A 24371-nucleotide genomic window follows, 5' to 3' on the forward strand; every position below is an offset into this window, starting at 1 on the left:
CTTACTCAGGCAAGCAGAATTTATCAGTATATTAAAGCAAGGTAGGGTAAATGATGTTCATGAAGCCCTTGAATCAGCATAGCAACTCTTCTTTACATGGTACTTTACAATTTACAAGCCACTTTCCTCAGAACATTTCTGTGCAGTCTATAGATAAGGTAGGGCCTAATTGGGGCTACCAGTGCTAAGTGAGTCTGCTTTCACAGGTCTCTGGGTAAGAGTACCTGTTGCTCTCTGCAGGACTTCCCAGCAGGTTCATGAGCCACTATTAATAACTGCAGCCAACCCACGTAGTTAAGCCTGTGAAATGGCCTCAGAATTCATATAAAAACATCACCAAGTTAAGTGTCCTGAGACTAGATCATCTCCATGTGTTCAGAGTGATGTGCCTCAGAAATCTAAGCATGCAATGATCCCATCTAAAGGGAATGGCTGTACCTATTGCTTGAACTGTCCCCCAAGAGCTCCTTCTCCAAGGCAGTAAGTAGTGAAATTATATATTATCACCATCTTACAGAAAAGGAAATAGGCTTATCAGGGTTAAGTGTCATATAGCTAGCGAGCCCTAAAGGGAAGACTTTAAAACACAAGTTTTCTAAATAACAAATTGTTATAGTTTGCTTAGGAAGGTAGGGAAGATTGTAATAAAGAATACAAATGTAAAGGTCTTGTGTAAAGGGATAAACCCTGGGCTATCTAGAACACTTGAGTATCCAGAAGGACTATACTTTCTGGGGATTTCAGATAGCTAAAGTTTTACTATGTGATTCAAGGCATCTGGGAAATTAGTTCTAACTATAGAAGACTGGAAATGTTTCTAATAAATGTACTCATGTCACTTCTAAGAGCTCATCCTTTGACAATTAGAAGTCTGGCAATCAACAAGAGTTGCCACAGAAGACATAAAACAGGTAGGATTCTGGAATGTAAAGATGGGAGTAAATGAGCTTTTGAAATGCATTTCTATAGCAGATAAAAGTGAATGTGCCATTAGGGAAAGGCAGTAAAATGCTTTCCCTAATAAATTAACATTTTTAACTAGTTTCTAATCACTACAAGTGATGCTTCTTTGAGACATGCACCTTATCATAAAAATATTATTTAGTCTAGCAACATGTATACAGATATCAAAGTACTAACTACATTTCATAAGTTCACAAAGGATCAAAACTTGATATGACTATAAAAGACATTTTTAAGAGAATGGGATGGAAACCTCATAATACTCAACTGCACTCCCTTCATCCCCACACTCCCCCTGCCCAGGTTCCCTTCTGCAGGAGGGATACTTATTCCATATATGTGTACATGATCACTCACCCTCCATGCCTCTCTTCCTAGACAACTTAGTTAGCTAGGTAGGCATGTTACTAAAGGTGAAATTAGAAAGGTATTTTGTCATGGAGGTAATTTCATGAAATTCCTTTACTTCCTTATGACATCTTTTAAGTGCTTATTTTTACCCCCAAAGAAAACCCTTTTGTTATTATTTTACAGGTGAAGTTAAGGCCGATACTTTTTCTGGAGATGACCTGGCAAAAATCTGAACACTAGGACATTTTAGAAGTTAGGCAGAAGTAAGCACTTCTTTCTCCGCAGAACCCTTTCTTTGCTGAACCCTGAATGGTTGGTGACCATTATCAACATATTGTAAGAATTTACTCTTCTGGTATACATGATTTCATATTTATAATGCAGATGAAAATGCTTTTTAACCATAAATGTAAATGTGGGGTGGCATTATTAGAATCCAGGTAACTAAAAGGTGCAAGAAGGTGTAAAATATAGTGGGTAATTTAGGAAACTTGACCAAGGTAATTGTATCTGGATAAAGCAAATGTTCAAAAAACAAGAGCACCAATATATGATTTCAACCAAACAGAGTGAAGGACCAAGAAGCTAGCTACCAACGGGAAATCACAGATTAGAAAAAGAGATTCAAGATACTGACATCAGATGAAGGTCTTTTTGGTTCTCTCTGACAGTGACATGATACCACAAGGTCACGATATGGAGTTTGACTGTTCCTATGTACTTGATTATAGTCTAATTTGCATCATAATTTTTAATAGTCATCTGTCTTATCAGGAAGAGGTTTCCATCTTTACAACCCTAGTGTCTATGTGCATACAGCAGGTCATAACAAGTGCTTGCTGAATTGAACTGAAGGGGCAAATGTGGAACTTTCCTCTGAAAAGTTGTAGGTAAGCAGTTATAGTTTTCTTTCCTACTCGAAATTCATATCGTTCCTATAAGCTTTGAAACACTTAGCTTTTCACAATAAGAAAAAGTTCTATTAGAAAATCAGGATCTACCATCTACTATTTCCAGGGGGAAATTTCAAAGTGATATGTTTAAAAGGTACATAGTCAAGAAGCATTTATTGAAGTGATCACAATCAGGCACAGTGATAACACTGGGGATACAAACAGTCCCTGCCCTTGAGGAGTGAACTAATGAAAGGGGGAGGAAGGAGAGAATATGCAAACAATTATGTATATGGAAGACATATAGGGCAAAAGAGGGAAGGGAGGAAGAGAATGGGACCAGGAAAGACCTCCAGCAGAGGAAGGAGAATGGGGGACAGTCATTGAAAAGCAAGAGAGAGGGGCAGATAGGTGGCATAGTGGACAAAGCACCGGCCCTGGATTCAGAAGAACCTGAGTTCAAATCCGACCTCAGACACTTGACACTTACTAGCTGTGTGACCTTGGGAAAGTCACTTAACCCTCATTGCCCTGCAGCAAAAAAGAAAAGAAAAGCAACAGAGCTGGAAGATGGATTATCCTATGCAGAGGCCAGTGTTAGTTTAGGCTCTTTTGGCTTGAAGTCACTTCTCAGCGGGCCGTGCTATCCTGGGACATCTCTGACTTGTCCACTATGGCAGGAGAAGCTCATTACTGGGAAAACCTCCTCATCCCTCAAGATCCTATCAGCAGAGGTACCCCATCTCACCATCATCCTCTGCCTGACTGCGATCACTTTAATAAATGATTGGCTATGGACCTTTTAAACATATAACTCTGACTAAAGGGTAAAGCCATGAACTCCCAAACCTCCATTTAGAGAGGGAATTCAGCTCAGAACTTCTCATTTCTCTCATCTTCCTTGCCCATGCCTCCCTCAGATTTTCAGTGTCCCTTGGTGTGTTATCTTCCCCCATTAGAAAGAAAGTTCCTTGCGGGCAGGAACTGGCTTCTTTTTTTCTTATTTGTATCCCTACCTTTTGGCAAAGTGCCTGGCACATGTGAAAGGAGAAGGGGATGTATAAGTAGATGTTGTGAAGGTATAAATAAAATTTGAAAGCAGTTGATGATGCTGGAATGGGTCTCAGGAGAGAGATTAGAGCTGGATATAAAGATGTGGGAATCACCTTTGTTTTTTTGTTTTTGTTTTTTTTTTTTTTGCAGGGCAGTGACGGTTAAGTGACTTGCCCAGGATCACACAGCTAGTAAGTGTCAAGTGTCCGAGGCTGGATTCAAACTCAGGTCCTCCTGAATCCAGGGCCAGTTCTTTATCCGCTGTGCCACCTAGCTGCCCCCGGGAATCACCTTTGGAGGGATGATAACCACATACCCAATTTGGGAATAGCTAAGGATAAGATCTATAATCAACACCTTTAATTTCTTTAAATATGTCATTTTAAATATGGTAATTAGTGATTACTTAGTAATCCATTAAGAGTGACAAATTGTTTTTTTAAAAAGATCTTTTAAGTAGGAAAAAAATAGAAAATCATGGTTTGATTCAGTTAACTGGACATATTAAATTTATCTGCTGACCACCTCCCAGCCATTATCATCATCTACCATACTGTTAATTTGTCTATTTTATGGCCATAGTGCCATAAAACCTAAAGTGCTTAAGGCAAATGAAACTTAGTCACAAGATTTTGAAACTAGCAGAAATCTCAGAAATCAATTGTTTCTTTTTTTATAGAGGAGGAACTCAAGCCAAAAGAGCCTAAACTAGTCTAAGGACCAAAGTCTCCTGATCCCAATTTCAATGCTCTTTATACAAGAATCACCAATAATTATGTTATTCTGTAATTAACTGTATGAAAAGGTGGATAATAATTAAGATTAAAAACTTCCATTAAAACAACTCTCAGAATACACAAAAATGTATCATAATACTATATTCTAATTCCAAATTATAAAACATTTTAAAATTTTGAAACAAATTATAAACACAAGAAAACTTTAAAATTCCAAAGAATTATGTTAACCTAGACCAATATACCATGGATATAATTATAAAGATATGGGTTAATTACCATAAATATTGTAACATTTTATTTCAATATTTTGGCCTATGATTAATACATGTTCACTTACCGTAACATTTCTAATGGATTTGTCTCATGAACCTGATTGCCACACTTTGGGCAATCATTACTATCTTCAAAGTGTTGGACTATGCAAGTCTTACAAACTAGGAAAAAGAAAAAAGGGTTGTCAGATAACAATAAGCAATATTATGCCATCATTTAGATAATGTTATATAAAACTTAACTGAAAACATTTCTTAAAGAAATTAAGTCCTTTTTTGAATAAGGATTTTTTCATTCTTTGTATATGAATCCCTAGAATCTAACAATGTCTGGTATAAAATAGGTGTCTAATAAGTGCTTGCTGATTTACTTATTAAAGATTCCATGTCATCTCTTACAGTAGAATATGATTTATTACTCTTTAAAGAAATCTTAGAATTGCTACACGGTATCCAAACCTTATTGACATAAATCCTATTGCTACTGTATAAGAATATAGAGCTATAGTTATATATGTCACACATACACAAATTTTTAGGTGTACTTACATAAAGAAAATAATCTACATACATTAGTTGCAATTAGTGACTTGGAGTTTGCACAAAAGGGTGTATTTTTCTGGTTTCAAAGCCACAAAACCTAAGAAAGCAAATACTGGTATGGCTAAACTACAAACAAACAAAGCAATTAATAATCATTTACTAATAAGCACTCAGTACATGCCCAGCACTGTGTGAGGTGCTAGAAATACAAAGACCAAAAAATGCAGCAATTACTGGCCTCAGGCAGCAAAAGTCTATCAAGGGAAAGAACTTTTACACCTGAGTACATAAAAAATATCCAGAAGGCAGCTTGGGAAGGGGTCAGGCAAGGCATCAGGTAGCACGTGAGCTTTAAAGGAAGCTAGGGATGCTAGGAGGCAGAGGTGAGGGGGGCCTGCACTCCAGGCACGGGGGCAGGGGGAGCATCCTATACAAAGGTACATGGAGAAGAGATGAAATGTTGATCATAGATTTAGAGCTAGAAGCAACCTTAGAGGCCCTTTGATCTGAGGCCCAAAGAAATGAAGTGACTTTCCCCAGGTGCCAAATATAAGCCCAAATTGAAATCCAGGCCCTCTGATTCCAAATCCCACACAGCTTCCATTGCCTCCTATGTGTGAGAGACCAGGAAGAGGCCTGTGTGGCTGGACTACAGAATGCATGAAGGAGCGTAATGTGTAATGTGTCTGTAAAGATAGAATCCGGCTGCAAAGGGAGTCTACGTTTTATCTAGAGGCAATCCAAAGCCAGCAGAGCTCCCGGACGAGGGCCTAGACATTCCTACTTCAGAAATGGTGCTTTGGGAGCTGTGCAGAGTATGGCCTGGAGACAGCAGGGATGAGGAGACCAATGAGGAAGCTGATGCAAGAGTCCAGACAAGAACTGGCCAAGTACAGGGTGCGGGCCCTGGGAATCAGGAGCAGAGCAGTGTAAGAGATGTCATGGGGGCGGAAGCTTGGCATCTGACTGACATGGGGGTACAGCAAGAGTGAAATGTCAAGGATGTCTAAGGTTAGGAACCTGGGAGACTAGAAGACAGACTCAAAAGAAATATAAAGTTTGGATGAGTAATGGGTTTGGAAAGAAATAATAGTTCACGATAACCAACATTTATATAGCAATTTTTAAAAATCTCATTTGACCCCCATAACAACCCAGGGAGGAAGATGCCATGATGTTTTGGACTTGTTAACTATAGTTAACCCTTTTGCTATGATTGTACTTGAATGAAAGCTATGTAAGAAGTAGTACTTGTAGTTCATTCTCTATGCTCCCATCTAACCGGATTAACCCTAACTATTCACCTCACAGATGAATTCCAACGATTATAAGAAGAATCACAGCCAAAAGAAAGAATGGTTTGGCAGAGCAGGGTAAGGTTAGTGGGTTCACAGCACCTTCTTTTATCTTTATCTGCTTGGTTCTCATCTAGCCTATCTTAAAAACAAGTCAACATCAATAAATCAGATTGTTCTGTTCTTGAGCCCAGTGCCGGTGCTTCAACTAATGACAACTTTCTTCTTGAAATTACTGTAAAGAACTGCATATTGTACTATTTGTGATCCATATGGCCCTTCCAGTTCTCTTCTATTTTTTTCATTCTTTTGATTCTGTTTGACTGATTCCTGGTGTCTCATGGAGTCATCTTGCAACTGTCCAATTTTCATTTTTAAGGCACTGTTTTCTTCAGTGAGATTATGGACCTTTTTTCCATTTGGTCAAATTAATTTTTTAAGGAATTGTTTTCTTCAGTCAATCTTTGTGCTTCCTTTTCCAAGCTGCTGATTCTTTTTTCATAATTTTCTTGTATTGCTTTCATTTATCTCCCCATTTTTTCTTTTACCTCTCAATTGATTTTTTAAAAGTGAGGCAATTGGGGTTAAGTGACTTGCTCAGGGTCACACAGCTAGTAAGTGTCAAATGTCTGAGGCTGGATTTGAACTCAGGTCCTCCTGAATCCAGGGCCAGTGCTCTATCCACTATGCCACCTAGCTGTCCCTCAATTGATTTTTAAAAATCCTTTTTGAGCTCTTCCAAGAAGTCTTTTTATTCTTGAGACCAATTTATCTTCCCTCTTGAGGCTTCACATGTAGGCAATTTGAGAGTATTGTCCTCATCTGAGTTTGTGTTTGCCTCTGTCAACACAGAAGCTCTCAATAGTAAGAGCTCTTTTTTGTTTCTTACTCATATTGCAGTTTTTTTTTTAAGTTGAGGTCTGCTCTGGGAGCACCAGGGTCCCTGTTTCAAGCTTCTTGTGCTGGGGTATAGCGGCTGTGTCACTTGCTTTCTACACTGAGGCCTCTATGGCTTGTGGATTTCTCACTGCCCTGGGCTTGCTCCCAGGACGCTGGGATGGCCAGGCTTGGTCATGCCTGTCCTGTGGGTGGCCCTCTAGCTGGCAGTCTGCCCTTTCAGCTGGTGCTGGTGGGTCTCACCACTGGCCTGCTGTGCCACCAGCTTGTTGAGCCAGGATCCAGGGGCCTCAGTTGCTTGGCTGTGGCCTACAGCTTCCTGCTGACTTGCCCCGACCCCTTTCACACTGTAGTACACTGTGCCTCCCTTTTGCCCGAGTGAGACCGACCTTTCCTGAAGTCTTCTAAATTATCTTAGGTTGGAAGACTGTCTCTCTCTGTCTCTTTGCAGGTTTTGTAGTTTCAGAATCTGTCCAGAGGCTTGATTTAATGTTCTTAACTTATAAGGAACTTATAAAGAAAGCTCAGGCAACTCACTGGCTTATCTCTGCCCCCCCCTTCCATCTCTCTTACACTGTAGAGCAAATACAGTTTGCACCCCATCTCTGACACCTGTGTTTTGCTATATATTGTCATGTAAAGTCTGCTCACAAAGTAAAATCTAGTATATGCAATACTCCATTTCAACTCTTCTTTTTAACATGAGTAATTGACTAACACTCTAATCATATAACTTTTCTACTCAAGTCTTAAGTGGAAAGTTCCCCACCACTGACCTAACAATAAAAGCTATGGTTAATAAAATGATTTACATAAGTGATCTCATTTGAGCTTCTTATTAATCCTGAGACTGGTAAAATGAATATTTTAAACCTCATTTTAGAGATAAAGAAACTGAAGTTCAGAAATGTTAAGTGACTCACCCAAGGACACAAATCTAGTGTCAGATCCAGGTCTTTCCAATGTCAAGTTCAACACTGTATCTATCAAAGAAGCAAATACTCTTGATCTGGGCATTCAAGGCCCTCTACAATATGGTCACAATGTACCACTGTGGTTTTGATAACGCTCCCTAGCACACACACTATGTTTAAATCAAGGACTACATTTTCTTTTGTTTTCATCCTATCCTTCCCTACCTCGGCTGTCATGTCATACTATTGTTGACCTTGCCTGGAAAGTATGCACAATACCCATCTGTTAAATATCCCTACTTTCTTCAGTGACTAATTCAGACACCACAACTCCGCCCCGCCCCAAATCCTCTTCATCTGCAAATGTTCTTCCCTTCTCAAATTTCTCCTAACACTTTGGCCCTCTCCATTTATACTTATCTCACTGTACTTTATATCACAATTATTTCCATACATGCCATTTTTCCTATTTAACTGTAAGCTCCCTGAGAGCAGGATCTGTATCATACTTACCCTTGTATGCCTACCATCTAGCGTATTATCTTCACATAGGCACTTAATCATATAATAAATGTATAGCAGCTTATCATATGTCAATAATACATTTCTTCTCTCACTACATTTGCTTTCAAAAATGTTTTGGCATTGCTACAAGATAACAAGCATTTTAAAGTCATTTGCTCAATCACTTTACCATTTATCTTTAAGGGCCCATCTTGATAATGTTTCTTATATATTCATTTAGCTTTTTAAAGATTCTTCTTTCTAACCATAATTCTCATATATTTTATGAATTAGCCTGATTGTGGGACATAGGTAGCAAATACAGCTAAGTCATCTACCAAAAAAAGGTGATATGTGTTAATATGAACAGCTATTATTTTTTTTTCTACTGAGATGAATGCCTTCTTACTGTTATGCCGCAGTATGAGGAAAGGCATCAGGATATGTATTATTGAGAAGGACTCCAGCTAGGACACTAAAAATTCAAGTATGGCTTAGAAAGTGTGTGTGTCAAGGTGAAGCAAGTAAGTCAAAAGCCTGAAAAGTCTAGCAAGGCTTAAAAAGTCTGAAAAGCATTGTATAACAGAGCAAGCAATGTGTTAAACAAGACATGAGGCCTAGGCAAGTTTCTACGGTTAAGTCAGGAGCAGATCCAGAGTTCAGAGAGTTTGAGGCAGAAGCACTAAGGTTCAGAAACAATAAAATACACTATGGTCCTAAAGCAAGGGGTGGGGGGGGATTACTGTTTTACCTTTTGCCAGACCATCCTTGTTATGTGTAGGTAGCTCTGAGCCCAAAGATTGTGATAACCAAAAGGAGAGTTAAACAACTGCAATTCTACCTTGACCCTGTTTGGGAAAGGTGATAGAATTATCAGTAGGTTATCTAATTGGCCAAGAAGTAGCTTTGGCTCTTTCTGGAGCCCAGACTTGTCAAGACAGGTTACAAAGGAAAGCCTGGTCTTTCCCTAGAGTAAAGCTTCTTAAAGACATAACTGAATGTGGGGGTTGTGAAAAATTTGGCAATTATAAAAAGTTATGTACACCTATTTTATATCCCTATATACGTAGAAACGTTTCTCAGGTGAAAAGGGATTGTGAGTGTAAAAAGTTTAAGAAGCCCTGCTCTATGGGTATTGCCTTTCTGTTTAGGTTTCCAAGATTAATCCCTTGGCCCCAGTCCTTAGTCTATTTAATAACAGAGGTATCCCTAGATTTTATTGAAATAAAGGGTATAAAGGGATCTAGTATTCCTCCCCTCTGTTCTAGGACTAAAAGGGGAGAAGTGATGCAATTTAGGTGGTGAAAAGGCTTTAACCAAGGGATAGAATACCAGCTACATTGAGTCAGTACAGAACAGCACATTTAAAAAGAGAAATCTGCTACATGCTTGGGAAAGGGCAGTATTCATTGTTGAGATTTACCAAGTGGTGATCAAGGGATAGCCCCATCTTGTGCTTGGAAAAACAGAGGTCTCCTCAGCAGTAGCTACTACTGGACCTCTGAAGAGGTGTTAGATCTTTCACAGCTGATTAGGTCGGGCTAGAGCAGATCATGCAAAAGTGGTAGCCTCCACTGTCCTCGGTAGAGATAAGTGAGAATTTCGGTGCTGTGTGGGGTATGTGCCACTATAGAGGTCATAACTAGCACACAAAGGACTCTCCTAAGTTGAGGTATCAACAGAGATGTCACAGGAAAATTCCATGAAGGATGGGAGTCCTGGGTGGTCAGTTGTCTTCCTAGTATTCTGGACAACCCAGTGGTCCTCTAAATTAAAGAATACAGTTTAAGCATATGGTCCAATCTCTTGGTCAGACTATGTTTGGTGAAAGATCACAATAACCAGTAGGATCTTTGAAATGTGTGAAGCAGATAACAGTGAGTAAGCATTCTTAACCTAGCTTCTCTGAACTCTTAAAAATATTTTAATGACTATATCTCAATATAACTAATTTCCTTTATAATCCTATGTAATTTATTTCATGCACTCAAAAATGTTGTAAGAAGAGGATCAAAGTCTTCAGCAGAATGCTAAAAGGGTCCAGAACACAAAAAAGGTACGGACCGCTATTTGAGGGGGTAATACTACGAGAAGTTATATGAGGAGCACTCAGTAGCAATTGCGCAGCAGCAAAGGAAATAATCCAGTCAACAAGTTAACTAATTCAATTCAACATTTTACATAATATGAGAGTTAGAAACAACCTTGAGGACCATAAATTGTAACCCCTGTGGATAAAGAAACTGAGGACAAGAGACGTTGGGACCCAAAACCAATAAAGTAGTAGTCAAAATTCAAACCTAGGTCTTCTGACTCCAAATTCTGAGTTTTTCCATTATATCACACTGCCAGGTGTATACTATTTGCAAAGAGAGATATAAAAAAGTCTCTGAACCCTAAGATTTCATAATAAGGTCATTATTAGAGCACAGTTTTTAAAGAGTGACAAAACCCGAAATCGTATCTCAAGGATGACAAATGACTAGGTGGTAAGGAAACAGAGTCAGTAAACAGACTTTGTTCTAATAAAGAAGGAAGTATAGACAGACTGTGATAGCCTGATGAGGTAGTAGCAAGATCAAGCAAAGTTATTTTTTAGGAGACAAGAGTGGAACATGATTTTAGCTTGTGGGAAAGAAACCGGTAGAGGCTTCAAGATCATTACACCAAAAATCTAAAGCAAGGAAGGACACTGGAGACCAATTAATCCAATCCCCTCCTTTTAAGGACAAAAGCAAAACAGTCCATACTCTCAGATACAAAGTCTAGAGATAAGACAGATCATAGAAACAAATAGATTAGTCAGCCTTTTCAGGGAGAGTCACCTCTTCTTCTAAGGCAGGTAGGATATATGAGGGCAGAGAGGTACAGAGGAGAGGGAATTTATGCTGAGGAAAAGTATGAACTTGACAAGGATAAATCTAACACAAATTCCAAAGATGGACTTTCTCACAACCTTTGAGGGGTTGGGAGTACCTGCAGTAAACTAAGAACATGGCATAAAAGCTGGGTCACAGGCACACGGATCATGGAATCCCACCCCTCCACAGCTTGCCAAAAATGAGACAAACCATCTTGGTGCAAGAATTTAAAGATTATAGTATCTTGCCAGGATGATATAGTAGAGCTATACATATTAATAGCTCAGGGAGAAAGAAAGGGATATGATGTAATCTCTTCGCTGGAAAAAGGATAGACCTGGAAGCTCAAGGATTCTCTCCAAGGTCTTTCAAAGACAATATGCAACATATTAAATAGGACCTGCTGGAGTTGAACTGCTAAAAATGTTAGAAGACATCATAACAAATGTGGGTCCTCTGGAGAAGGCTCCCTCTTTTGTGAACAAAGCCTACTTTGATGTTATATGTGACCAAACAAGAAGTTAACAGTTTAAGAAGTATAGTGAAGAAAAAAAAAAGGAGACAAGTGTCATAATACATCAGAAAAGCCAACTGGCTGAGCAAAGGGAACAAGAAAAGATTAATGGGTCAGAAAAAGTCTTAGAGGTCAAGGCAGGCAGGGGAGAGAAAGAATACTCAGTTAATCTACAATTATAGGGCAAAGGCTGGTTGACCTCTGACTTCTTTTATCCTTCTCTTTTGTGAGTAGCCCTTTCGCCACAGATATTTAGCTGCTTTCAAAGGGAGCATTGAACCCAAGCAGGTTGAGGAAGAGGCAGAAGTGATGAGATTACTGAGTCTTATGACAGGATCCTGTGAATGGGAAGCTGACTAATATTGTTATTGACATTTGTCTCAGCAGAAGGAAGAAAGAAATGTCAGTAATTTGAACAATAGAATTAGGCTTGTTCTCATCTAGTATTAAGTTCAAGGTCTTCCCAGATGTAATATATAAGGTGTCTAGTGAACTTTTCCTATATTCACATAAGAAGAATAATTGGTTCAGTGGTTTTAAGTTTTTAAAAACTCTCAACCTCTTTTCTTTATCAAAAGTATTATTTTAGGGGCGGCTAGGTGGTGAAGTGGATAGAGCACCAGCCCTGGAGTCAGGAATACCTGAGTTCAAATCCAGCCTCAGACACTCAACACTTACTAGCTGTGTGACCCTGGGCAAGTCACAACCCCAATTGCCTCACTAAAAAAAAAAAAGTATTATTAAAAAAAATTTTTATTTGATTTGTGATATATAATATTTTATACATATATCAAACATAGATATAATATACACAAAGACACATATGATATATAATGTAAATTTTCTACATTATTACGTTTAGATATACCTAGATATATTCTAATACATATAACTTAGTATTTTAATTCCTTAGATAACTGTTTTATAAATAATACATATCAATTTATAGAAAAAGTTTGTTTAAATTTTTTTATATTATTAATTATATAAAATAATTATTATATAAATACCTAAATAACTAATAAATGCACCATATATATACATATATGTGTGTGTGTTCATATGTGTGTGTGTGTGTGTGTGTTTATATAAATACATATATACCTCCTGGACCCTTCCCAGCAATGCTCTTCTCTACTTCACTGGAAGGCATGTAATAATTGTAAACATCTTCAAACTTTTTTTGCTAAAAGCTTTAAATATAGGTTTACTTCCTCTGGAGATATTCTGGCCATGTCATCTAGACTTAAACATTTTTAATACTTTTTGCTATATATCTTATACTTTTTCTCAAACCCCTGCCACTTCTACACATTCCTAAATGGATTCAGTTTACTAACTTAATAAAGGCATCTACAGAATTTTTGGTACGTGATACTGTGGAAAGGGTACTGTATTTAGAGACAGAAGATTCTGGTTCAAATCCCAAAATTAGCCAATAACCTCTGAAAACCTCAGTTCAAACATGTAAAAAATAGAGATATTTGCCACACCTAATGTATTAATATTATTTCTATTTTTTTATCTCTGTTTTGAGCTTTCAATATCAAAATACTTCGTTATAGTCTCTTTTTTTTTTGAACGGGGGGGGGGGAGGGGGAATTTGCAGGGCAATGAGGGTTAAGTGACTTGCCCAGGGTCACACAGCCAGTAAGTGTCAAGTGTCTGAGGTCACATTTGAACTCAGATCCTCCTGAATCCAGGGCCAGTGTTTTATCCATTGTGCTAGCTGCCCCTAGTCTCAAATTTTTTTCAACCCTTTTAAATTTTCCTTCCTATATGGAACATTAAAAGTTCACAAAATTAAATAAAAATGTGTACTACCACACATATGATCAACTTTCTTCTTTTAATGGCAATTATTATTAACAATAAAAGATGGCTCAATCTGGTTTATACAAATCTATAATCATTATTTCTTCTAGAAAGCTCACTAAAATAAATCCTACAATCATTTTCATAAATGGATATTTTCTGATATAATCATCTGAACATTTAACAACTGTATATCAGCGATCAGATTTTCAAGAGAAACACGACACATTAGTGGGTATTGAGTGGGAACTCAACTTTCCACCTCAATTAATGTAAGTACATAAGGCCTGGAATGAGACAGATAATTCACCTGAGAGGGGAGAGGCAGCTTCAAGTGTCATGACACTTTGTACAACAGAAGAGTGCTGGCTATAGAGTTAAGAAAGAAGCACACCCAAGAAACACAATTAAGTGAGTCTGCCCCTATTCCAAAGGACTCTATGAAGAGAAAAAAACTTAAGGCTCTGAATTATCATAAGTCCACAAACATACATTACATGTGTGCCTCACAACCATAATACTTTAAGCTTGAGGCCACTCTACCCATGGATGCTGTATGTATTTATGTATTTAATGTTTTAAATGAACTAATCCTACTATGCCATTTTAGTAAATGCCTTTGCTAAAAAGCTAATTAAGTCTACTGGCTGATTGTTAATGGGAAGGACAGCCATTAACAATGGGGAATCATGAGCTAATGCAGTAGAAGAAGCTACCCAAAGGGGAATGAAGCAATCAACCTTTCAGAGAACCACATCTCAAATTTCAATGCAAACTGATGTACTAGTTCCAGAGGGGATGTTACACATGTACACTGTACAAAATCAAAGAATATGGAGGAACATGTTAAACAATCTAGTCCAATCTAGACCCAAACAAGAATCCCTTCAACAACCTATCTGAGAAGTGACTGGTATTATGTAGTATTTATTTAAAGACCTCTGGGTAGAGGAAACCAAGAGCTCCTAAGAAAGCTCATTCCACTTCTGAAAAATGAGAGGATGAGAAAAATCAACAATACCTCAGCAATCCAAAACCATTAGTGCCCTGAAACTAGATTGGTTACCACCTGGACCAAGCCCAGGAACAGTGGCTCAGGTCTAAGTGGGAAAGAAAATTCCTTGCTATCTCAGTCCCATCCACGCTTATCCCTCCCTCTCCTAAGTCCCTATTCTACTCTGCCCTCCTCTTTCAATGTAGGCGGGGAGTCTCAATTCTATCATTAACAAGTGTTTCTTCCTATTAGACCTCTCAGGCAGTTAATATTTACTAAGCACCCACCATATGCCAGGGATAGCTAGATGGGCACAGTGGACAGAGCACTGGGTTTGGAATCAGAACGACTTATCTTCATGAGCTCTAATCTGGCCTTGGACATTTACTAGCTGTGTGACCCTGGGCAAGTCACTCAATCCTGATTGACTCAGTTCCTAATCTATAAAAGGGACAATAGAAGGAAATGGCAAACCAATCCAGTATCTTTGCCAAGAAAACTCTAAATAGGTTCGTGAAGAGTCAGATACAACTGAAAAACAAATGAACAATGACTATGTCACAGACACTGTGCTCACTGGATACAAAAAAGAGGCAAGAGACAGTCCCTACCCTCAAGGAGATTACAATTTAATGGGGAAGACAACACATCTATACAAACTAGATATGTAGGATAAATAGGAAATAATTGAGAGGAAAACCACTAGAATTAAAAGCAGTGGGAAAGGTTTCCTATAAAAGGACTTAGAGAAAACTAGAATGTAGAGACAAGAAATGGAATTCTAGGCATGGGGGAAGGCCAGAGAAAATGCTTGAAGCAGAGGTGGAGTGTCTTGTTTGTGGAACAGCAAAGCCAGTGTCACTGAATCTGAGAGTAAAAGGCAGAGAGTAAGGGGAAGTGTAATGGGTCTGCTTTTGGACATGTTGAGTTTTAAGATGTCTATTGAACATCTATTACAAGATGTCTGAAAGTGAGACTGAGATATGAGACTGGAGGTCAGAGAAGTTAGGACAGGGTATGTAGAGCTGAGCTGATGATGAGGCTCTTGGTGTGGAACATTTCATCTACTGTAGACTTGGTTGATATGAATTTTGTTATGAATGGTGTCTTCCAGAGTAAGGGAGAGTGTGAAACCCACTACCACCCGAGGTAGTCCATTCTAATTTTGAATTCCCATGAGTTGAACTAATATCTCTATGCAAATAACTACCAAATCAGTAGCCTCGGCCCCTTTTCCCTCTGTAGAGCTTCTTCTGCCACATATCATCTACCACCTGTCTTAGACTCTTCAACTGGATTTCAAACTCCACACGCTCTGGTTATTCTGCCTACATGACCACCTCTTCTGGTATCCTTTGTTGGATCATGATCCACATACTATCCCCTTTTCATAAGTGTAACCAGGGCTCTTTCCTCTTCATGTATACTCTCAATGATCTCATAGACTCTTATGGGTTCAATGAATGATCTCGATGCAGATGACTCCCAGATCTCCAATATAGTTTTCCCGTTTACCCTAAGCTCTAGTTCAACCTAACGACCTGATGGAAATTCCTCCTGGATAATCTATGGGCACTGTGTGGAGGACAGATTGGGAAGGGGAGAGATGTCAGGAAGGGAGAACAATTAGTAATAGTCCAGGCAAGAGGTTGATAAAAGTCTGGAGTAAGGCAGTAGCCTCTAAATGGAAAGAAGGGGATGAATGTGAGATGTCAATGCAGAATTGATAAAACTTGGCAACTGATTCAATATGAACCCATGTGAGGAACTGAGAAAGAGGAATCAAGTATTATCAAGTTTCAAACCTTGGGGACGAGAAGCATGGTAGTGCTTCCCCGAATCTTCCCTTCTCTAAGCTTAACATGGTTGTTGTTTTTTTTCTCCCCTTCAGCTAGCCTGTTTTAATAACCTTTATCATCTTGAATGTTATGTAGTTTATCAATGTCCTTCCTAAAATGTGATGCCTACAAGTGAACCCATTTCTCCAGATGTAATCTGACCAAGATAGGGACAAGAGGACCATCATTTCCCTAGCCCTAGATACTATGCCTCTCTGTGTGTACTCTTAGAGTACTATTGATTTTTCTAAAGGTCCCTTACGAGGAAAAGCTACAAATCTTCTAAGTGTGGCTCTAGTTTTTCGCTTCCTTTGGTTTCTGATGAAGTTTTCCTTCTCCTTGATAGTACTAGCCCTTCTGTAAATGTCCTTGACCCTTTGCCCTCCCACCTTCTCCAGCAAATTGTCTTCTGTCATCTTATCTCCCCTCCTCTCTCACTCTTCTAGTCTTTAATTTCTCCCTATATGCTGGTTATTTCCCAACTGTTTTGGGGCAGGCTCAACTCTCCCCCATCCTTGAGAAAACTACACTGCTCTATTACCCCTTTAAAGATGTCCTCTTGCTTTTCTCAACCAAACTCTTAGACAGAGCTGTCTACACTTAGTGTCTCCACTTCCTTTCGTATGACTGACTCCTCAGTCCTTTGCAGTATGGCTCCAGACCTCATCACTCAAATGACACTGCTCTCTTTAAGGGTACCAAGAACTGAATTGCCAAGTCTGATAGTGATAATCTTTTCTCAGTCTTCATCCTTCTTGATCTGTCTCTCTTCTATTAGATACCACTGACCACTCTCTCCTGGATACTCTCTTCTGTGGGTTTTTGTGACACTTTGCTTTCCTGATTCTCCTCCAGCTTGTATGACCACTCCAGAAGTGTGACCACTTCTTCTTAGTCTCTCTTGCCAGTTCATCATTTATATCTTACTCCCTAAAAGTAAAGTCTCCCAAAGACTCTTCCCTGAGCCCTCTTTTCTTTTCTCTCTACATTATCTTGATGACCTCATTGATTCATATAGTTTTAGTTATCATCTCTGCCTACATGACTGTTAGATCTAAGTATCCTACTTCAGTCTCCTGAGTGTCAGTTCCACCATGCCATCTGCCTAGTGGACACTTAAGACTGGATGTCCCAGAGACATCTCAAGCTCAACATGTACAAAAGAGAATTCATTATTTCCCCCTCCTCTTACCAAACTTCTCCATTTCTTTCAAAAATAACACCATTTCTCCAGTCTCCTAGGTTCATATTCTAGACTCCTCACTTCCCCCAACCCACATATCCAACCAGTGACAAAATCTTGCCATTTCTACTTTCACAAAATCTCTCCAACCTACCCTTTCTCCCTGCTCATAGAGCCACCATCTTAGTTCAGACCCTCACTGCCACTCACCTCGACTATTTCACAATGCCTTTCTTTTTGGTCTCCCTCCCTCAAGGCTAATAATTTTCCTCAAGAACAAATCTAACCATGTCACTCCCCTAATTCAGTGGACTACATTGACTCCCCATTATCTCTAATAAACTCCTATGGTTTTGAAAGCCCTTCAAAACCTGGTCCAAGCCCATTTTTCTAGACTCACTGGATACTGCTCCCTTTCCCATACTCTGTGGTTGGGTCCTCCTGACTTTTGTATTGGCTATCTCTCATTTCAAGACTGTACCCTCTCTTCTGCCTTATAAAATCTCTCATTTCCTTAAGATACAACTCAAACAAAGATGGCGGAGGAAAGGCAGTGAGCTCTCGAACTCATGACACGATCACTCCAAAAAACATCCAAATAACACCATAGGAAAATGCCCGGAGCAGCAAAACTCACAGAAGAATGTGCTGAAATCATCTTCTAACCAAAAACGGCTTGGAAGGTCAGAAGGAGGGAGCTGCTGTGCTGAAGATACAACTCAAATACTACGTTTTTACACAAAGCCTTCCTTGAACAGCTGGCCCTTATCACTAACCAGCCCCTCTTCAAGCTGCTGGTGCTCTCCTTCTTTAACTACCTTTTCTTTTACTCCCTTCCTCTGGATTTGTTTTGTATGTACTTATATATGAGTGTTGTCTTCCACAACAGAATGTTAACTCACAGAGCAAGAATTGTTTAAATTTGGGGGCAGCTAGGTAGCACAGTGGATACAGCACTGGCCCTGGATTCAGGAGGACCTGAGTTCAAATCTGACCTCAGACACTTGACACTGTGTGACCCTCAGCAAGTCACTTAACCCCATTTGCCTCACCAATAAAATAAAATAAATTTTTTAAAATTGTTTAATTTTGTCTTTATATCTTTAGTGACTTGCAGAATGCCAAGGCACTTTACAAATGCTTATTGACTCATCATTAGAATATTGTTCTTTCAAAAAGTTGTGATTCCATAAAGATAGGAACAAATTAAAAGGCAAGCATTTTGATGGGTACTTTACAAAATAATACTTACAGGTGTGCAGACACTCTGTCACTGTAGTTGGCTTGATGAGATACCCCTTACAGATGTAACAGGTAATATGAGGATTGAAGTCTTTCACCAAGTGCTTCCTTTGAGTAGCCATTCGAAGAGTAGCTGATATTGTTGAGTAGTCTGTACAAGAAATAGCCTATGTAGATCAAAGTCGAATCACAGGAGCTGATGTGTTTCTCTGTGTAGGTGGACTTTCTGAGACATCTGAATGAATCAATCTTCTCCTAAGGACACTGCTCATAACTCCGTTTGGAGGTTTTGCTTTTTCATGCCTGTTATATTTATTTAAGGGGGAGAAGAAACATGAAATTCTCTTTACTATGTGTCATACAAATAGTTTTCAAAATCAGCTGCTGTGTAGTGATAAATGCTCAGTTCTACAAGTAACTTGAAAGACTGCATTTCATATGCCCTTCATGTTGGTATTTTGAAACTGTCTTAATTTTACTCAAAAGTAAAAGTTCCATGCCGGCTATCAAAATTAGGAGTATATCTTGAAATTTGTTCAATTCTTAACAAAAAGAACTTTTCCTACTGAAGCTCATTGTAGCTACTGGAATCACCATATCTAATAATGCTCCTAAAATGCAAGTGGTAGATTAAGAAAGTTTCTTTCACATTTCTAGTGTAAAGATCTCTTGAATATATATAAATACAATCATATATTTAAGAATTAAATTTTACAGACATATTATACTGGTTATGATTAACACTCAAGAACTCAGCTGTTGGACTGTACATCTTTAGGCAGTCTAGTATAATGTAAAGAACCTAGGACTCATGTCCATGGAAAATAGAATCATAGTTTAGTTATGGAAGGGAACTCTGAAGTTATCTAATGAACCCACAAGAAAATGAAGCCCATATAAGCGAGTCGTCCAACCAAAGTCATGAAAGTAGTTAAATGCCAGAGCTGAGCTTCAAAACAAGATCTTCTGACTTTAAATCCACTTCACCACATTGCCACCTACATAACCCACATCTATTTTCTCTGCCACTCGTTCACTATAAGAGCATAGATTTTTTGGTGAGAATGGCCTTAGAGGTCAATGTGTCCAACCCTCTCATTTTACAGATAAGGAAACTGAGGCAAAGAAATCAAGTGACCTGTAAAGGGTTAAAAAGCTAACAAGCTCCTGAACTTTAAACTGAAGTCTTCCTGATTCCAAGTCCAATGCACCAACCAGTTTCAATTTATTTAATACAAATAAATGATATTAACAGCTAGCATTTACATAACACTTTAAGGTATGCAAATCACTTTAAAAATATTATCTCATTTAGTCAACACAACAACCCTATCGAGGAGGTAGGTGCTATTATTTATGCCATTTTTACAGAAGAGGAAACTAAATCACATGACGTCTTTAAGTTTATATGGGGCCTTCTTTACAAAAACTGTGTGGAGCAGGTACTGCAAATATTATTATCCCCATTTTACAAATGGGGGGCAGGAAGTCTCACACAAGGAGTCAGCAGCAATCATGTTTACTGACTCCAAAACCAAACTCCTTACCTCTCTGGACCTTATTTTCCTTATCAATAAATGAGGAGAGGGGGCCGTAAGATGACCAAAGGTCCTTCCAGCTCTTAACAATAGAAGAAAATGAAATTATTCAAGAACACCACAAGTCATTGATAAGCTACAAATTAATGGTTGACAAAAATTCATTTCAACACTCAACTCAATCATCAATTCTTAACTACTACAAACTTTGTTCCGTGCATAGCTTAGTCCTTGACCTCAAGGAGTTTACAATTACAATTCCATTAGTAGATTACTTATAGACACGTGCACTGTAAGATGGAACGTGAGAACAGCACCAGAAAGGAACCCCAAGTGCTATGAGAAATCGAAAGAGATAGGCGTGCAATTAAAAAAAAGATCCAAACGTTCAGTCTAAAGCCTTCTTTAAAAGTCTTTTCTTTTGGCCTCTGTGTCTGTGAATGGGCAAGGTCAGATGTGGGTTTGGTGACCCTTAAAACGGGAAGCCTGGAGTACCTAAATGGGGGCTCGTTTTTTTGAGAAAGATGCGCAGGTGGCCTGGCTCCAACAAGTCAACACGTGGTGTTTTTGCTCCTTTCTCAACATTTATACGCGAATTACAACACAACTTAACCCCTCCTCCTAGGAGTGGGTGGCGGATAGAGAATGGAGTTCCCCCCTACCTCCCCAAACCTGCTCACCCCAAACTCCTTCCCGCTTTGTAGAGGGCTGGGTGGAATCTCGGGGACTGGTCTCCCTGCCTCGATCCGGGCAGGGCCGGCTCGGCTCACCCTCTTCCCGCTCGCCGCCGGCGGGTCTGGGCAGCAGCGGCAGGTGCCTCCAAGTGGCCGGTTCCCCGCAGGGTGCAAAGTTCCGGGGGGCGGGGGCTCGGGCGTTCCCCGCTCCCGCCCTAGGTCCCCTCCTTATCCCGCCGCGGTCGCCGCCTCCCCTTACCCGCCAACCCCAAGTGCAGAGCTCGCAGCCCGCCAGCGTGCCAGCCCGAGAGAAGGAAAGTGAAAGAGAAAGACCGCCAGCCCAGCCCGCCGGCCCTGCGCCGCGCGGCCTGGGCCAGGCCCCCCTCCCGGCCCGCCCCCGCAGGAAGGCGGGAGCGCGCCCCCGGCCCACACCCACCGGCCGCCGGCCCTATAGGACGCCCCGGGCCTCTGGGCACAGGCCGGCCCGCACCCGCCCCGCAGGGTGACTCCACCCCGTCTCCCAGTCCAACGGCCAGAGCCGCCAGCTGCCCGGCTGGCCCGCACACTCCGAGCGCCTCGCGCCCGCCCTCCCGTGCCGCGCCCCCTCTCCGCTCCCCCTCCGCGGCCGCTCCGCGTTCCCACGCCCCGCTCACCCGGGGAAGTCTCACTCCACACCAGTCCGCTCGCCCTCTCTGCCTCGCCCCGGGTTTAACGCGTGGCTGCAGCTAAATTTAGGGCGAGGTTTTGTTTTTCTCCATCACCACAAACGAGCAATTTTTTCTGCCCCGATGGCTTGAAAAGGCAACGGTCAAGGTTTCTGTCCGTCCAAGTGAAACTCCCGGGCTCCTGTCAGCTGGGGATACCCTCCGCCAGTGCCCTCAAGTCTGGTGTAACCAGGTCTGCCAGAGGCTCAAGGAAATCGGGGGACACTTTGATCCGCAACTTGCTGAGAAGTCACTGTGATCTTAACTGTCGGGAGAGCCGGCCGCTGATGGCATTAGGAGCCAGGAAACTTTTTTTTTTCCTGAAAAGTAATTGAAATTTCTCGAAATTAATGGATGGGGCAAGACAAAGAATTAGTTTTACAGGTTCCGAAAAAAAACAATTCCGGGTACCTCGAGCCCCACCTACAATGTGCCACCCAGCGAATACTTAACTCATTAAACAAATATTTATTGACCACCAGGAGCGGCAGTCCGCTACACTCGCTACTAGGCCCTACCTAGGAGGCGGCTCTAGAGAACAATCACATGGTTTGCCCCTTTCACAGCTGAAACACTCCTTAAATTGACTATCAGGTTCTGCTTTGGTGGGGGATGGGAGAGGAAGACTCATAGCTGTAACCTGGGATTGACCTGATGGCGGCTAAAAGGCACTTGAAAGTTTGTAAAGCCCCAAAGGCTACTTGCCTGAGGTCGGACAGTTTCGAAGCTGGGGTGGGGGGTGGGGGGGCGCTAAAGGACCGTTTATTATCACCTCAATTACTTTACTCTTTGAAGCGTCAACCAAGCTGCCTTTTTCCCCCACCTAGACCCCAGGCAGCTGGAGCCTAGAGAAACCAGTGTACCATTTCTGCCTCAGATAGAACATGTTATTTGACCATGGGATAAGTCTTTGGAATTTAGTTTCCTATTCTGTCAAATGAGAACGATATTACCTATTTCACAAGGTGGTTTTATGTTTCAAATGAGAATGTAGGTAGGTAATAAAGTTTGTAACTTTTGCTTTGTAAACCTTAGTGATATTCCTAAAAGAAACGGGTCTAACCATATCACTTCTCTGCTCAATAAATTCAAATGGCTCTCAATTTACCTCTAGGATCAAATACAAATAAATTCATTTGACATTTAGAGCCCTTCACTAGCATATCTTTCCAATCTTATTATCCATTAATCAATCACCCTTCAGGAACTCTTACAGTATAGCCAAACAGGTATTTTTGAGGTTCCTCACACACAGGACATTTCAACCCACCTCTCATTTCACTGCTTTTGCAATGACTGACCCCTGTACCTAGCAGGTATTCCTTCTTCATAAACTCTGCCTCTTTCAGAATTTCTAGTTTCCTTCAATGGTTGAGTTAAAGGGATATCTATTCCTGAGGTCTTTTGTTTCCCCTTAGCTGCTAGTCCTCCCTAAATGGATTTTTAATTAGGCAGATGATAGATAGAAAGATGATAGATAGACAGATGTAACTATAGACAGATTATACATATCCATATAGGTCATATATAGATATAGATGTATGTAAACACACATATCTATCTACCATCTATACTTAGAGGAAAGGGATTGCTTGGAGCCACAATAGATAAGAGAACTGGGCCAGGAGTTGGGAAGACCTAGTTCACATTTGGACTTAAGACACTTACTAGCTGTGTAACCCTGAGCAAGTCACTTTACCTCTGTTTTCCTGTTTCCTCATCTGCAAAATGGAGATGATAATAGCACCTACCTCCCAGTATTTTTGTAAGGACCAAATGAAACAATAATTGTAAACACTTAGCAACAGTGCTTGACATATAGTGTATGTAGGTGCTCAATAAAATGCTTGTTGATTGACATAGGAATGCCAGTTTTATTATTATTATTGTTATTATTATTATTCCCTGAGTGTAGATGTGTACATGTAGGAGAGGGATACAAAAATGTTGCTAGAGCCTAAGGTGGCTCTTAACAATTAAATTATATTTGTAAATGTCTTAAAAGATTAATTTTTGCCTTAAATCTAACCTATAGCTTAGACCACTAAAAGGAAAAAGTAGAGTTCAAATTATTCTTCCTACAATTAAATTTATGGTAGAAGGGGCCAGGGGAGAAGGAAGAAAGAATGAGAAAAGAAAGAAAATGCAATCTGTAGTATCACCAAAAGAGCATTCCACATCAAAAACAACTTTCACCAATCACACTTTACCAATCCTAATGGGAACCCCTCATAAATTTCTAGCTGCCAGTTTGCTAAACTGTGATCAGCTTCAATAAGTTACACCAATCATGATGAACTGGGAAAACAGGCTAGGTAAATGACTTTATGCTTGAAGGACTTCACTGCCCGTTTCTTTAATCTCTGAGAATAAACAAACCAATATAAGAAGGCATCTTATTTCCAGTGCATTTAAAATATGTAATGGAAGCTATTGCTATCACAATAAGTCATAGAACATATGGCAGCATGCCAATTTATTAAAAATTACCATTCACAGCACAACTATATGTATTGAAAAGTACACAAAATATATGGAAGCTTTCCTATTTTCTTGATAAATTTTACAAGTGCAGTTCATATT

At 39.9% G+C, this 24371-nt stretch overlaps 1 protein-coding gene across 1 annotated transcript in view; it reads right to left on the reverse strand.

Moving 5' to 3' along the window:
* The window catches only part of PCGF5 (polycomb group ring finger 5), a 144866-nt gene that overhangs the window by 52913 nt on the left and 67582 nt on the right, over nucleotides 1-24371 (reverse strand). The window contains 3 exon segments of the mRNA XM_043982959.1: nucleotides 4338-4434; nucleotides 18883-19175; nucleotides 21738-22108. Of these exon segments, the coding sequence (XP_043838894.1) occupies nucleotides 4338-4434; nucleotides 18883-18994 (209 nt within the window). The 5' untranslated portion in view covers nucleotides 18995-19175; nucleotides 21738-22108.

This window comes from Dromiciops gliroides, chromosome 2, assembly GCF_019393635.1.
Source record: "Dromiciops gliroides isolate mDroGli1 chromosome 2, mDroGli1.pri, whole genome shotgun sequence".
Lineage (NCBI taxonomy): Eukaryota > Metazoa > Chordata > Mammalia > Microbiotheria > Microbiotheriidae > Dromiciops > Dromiciops gliroides.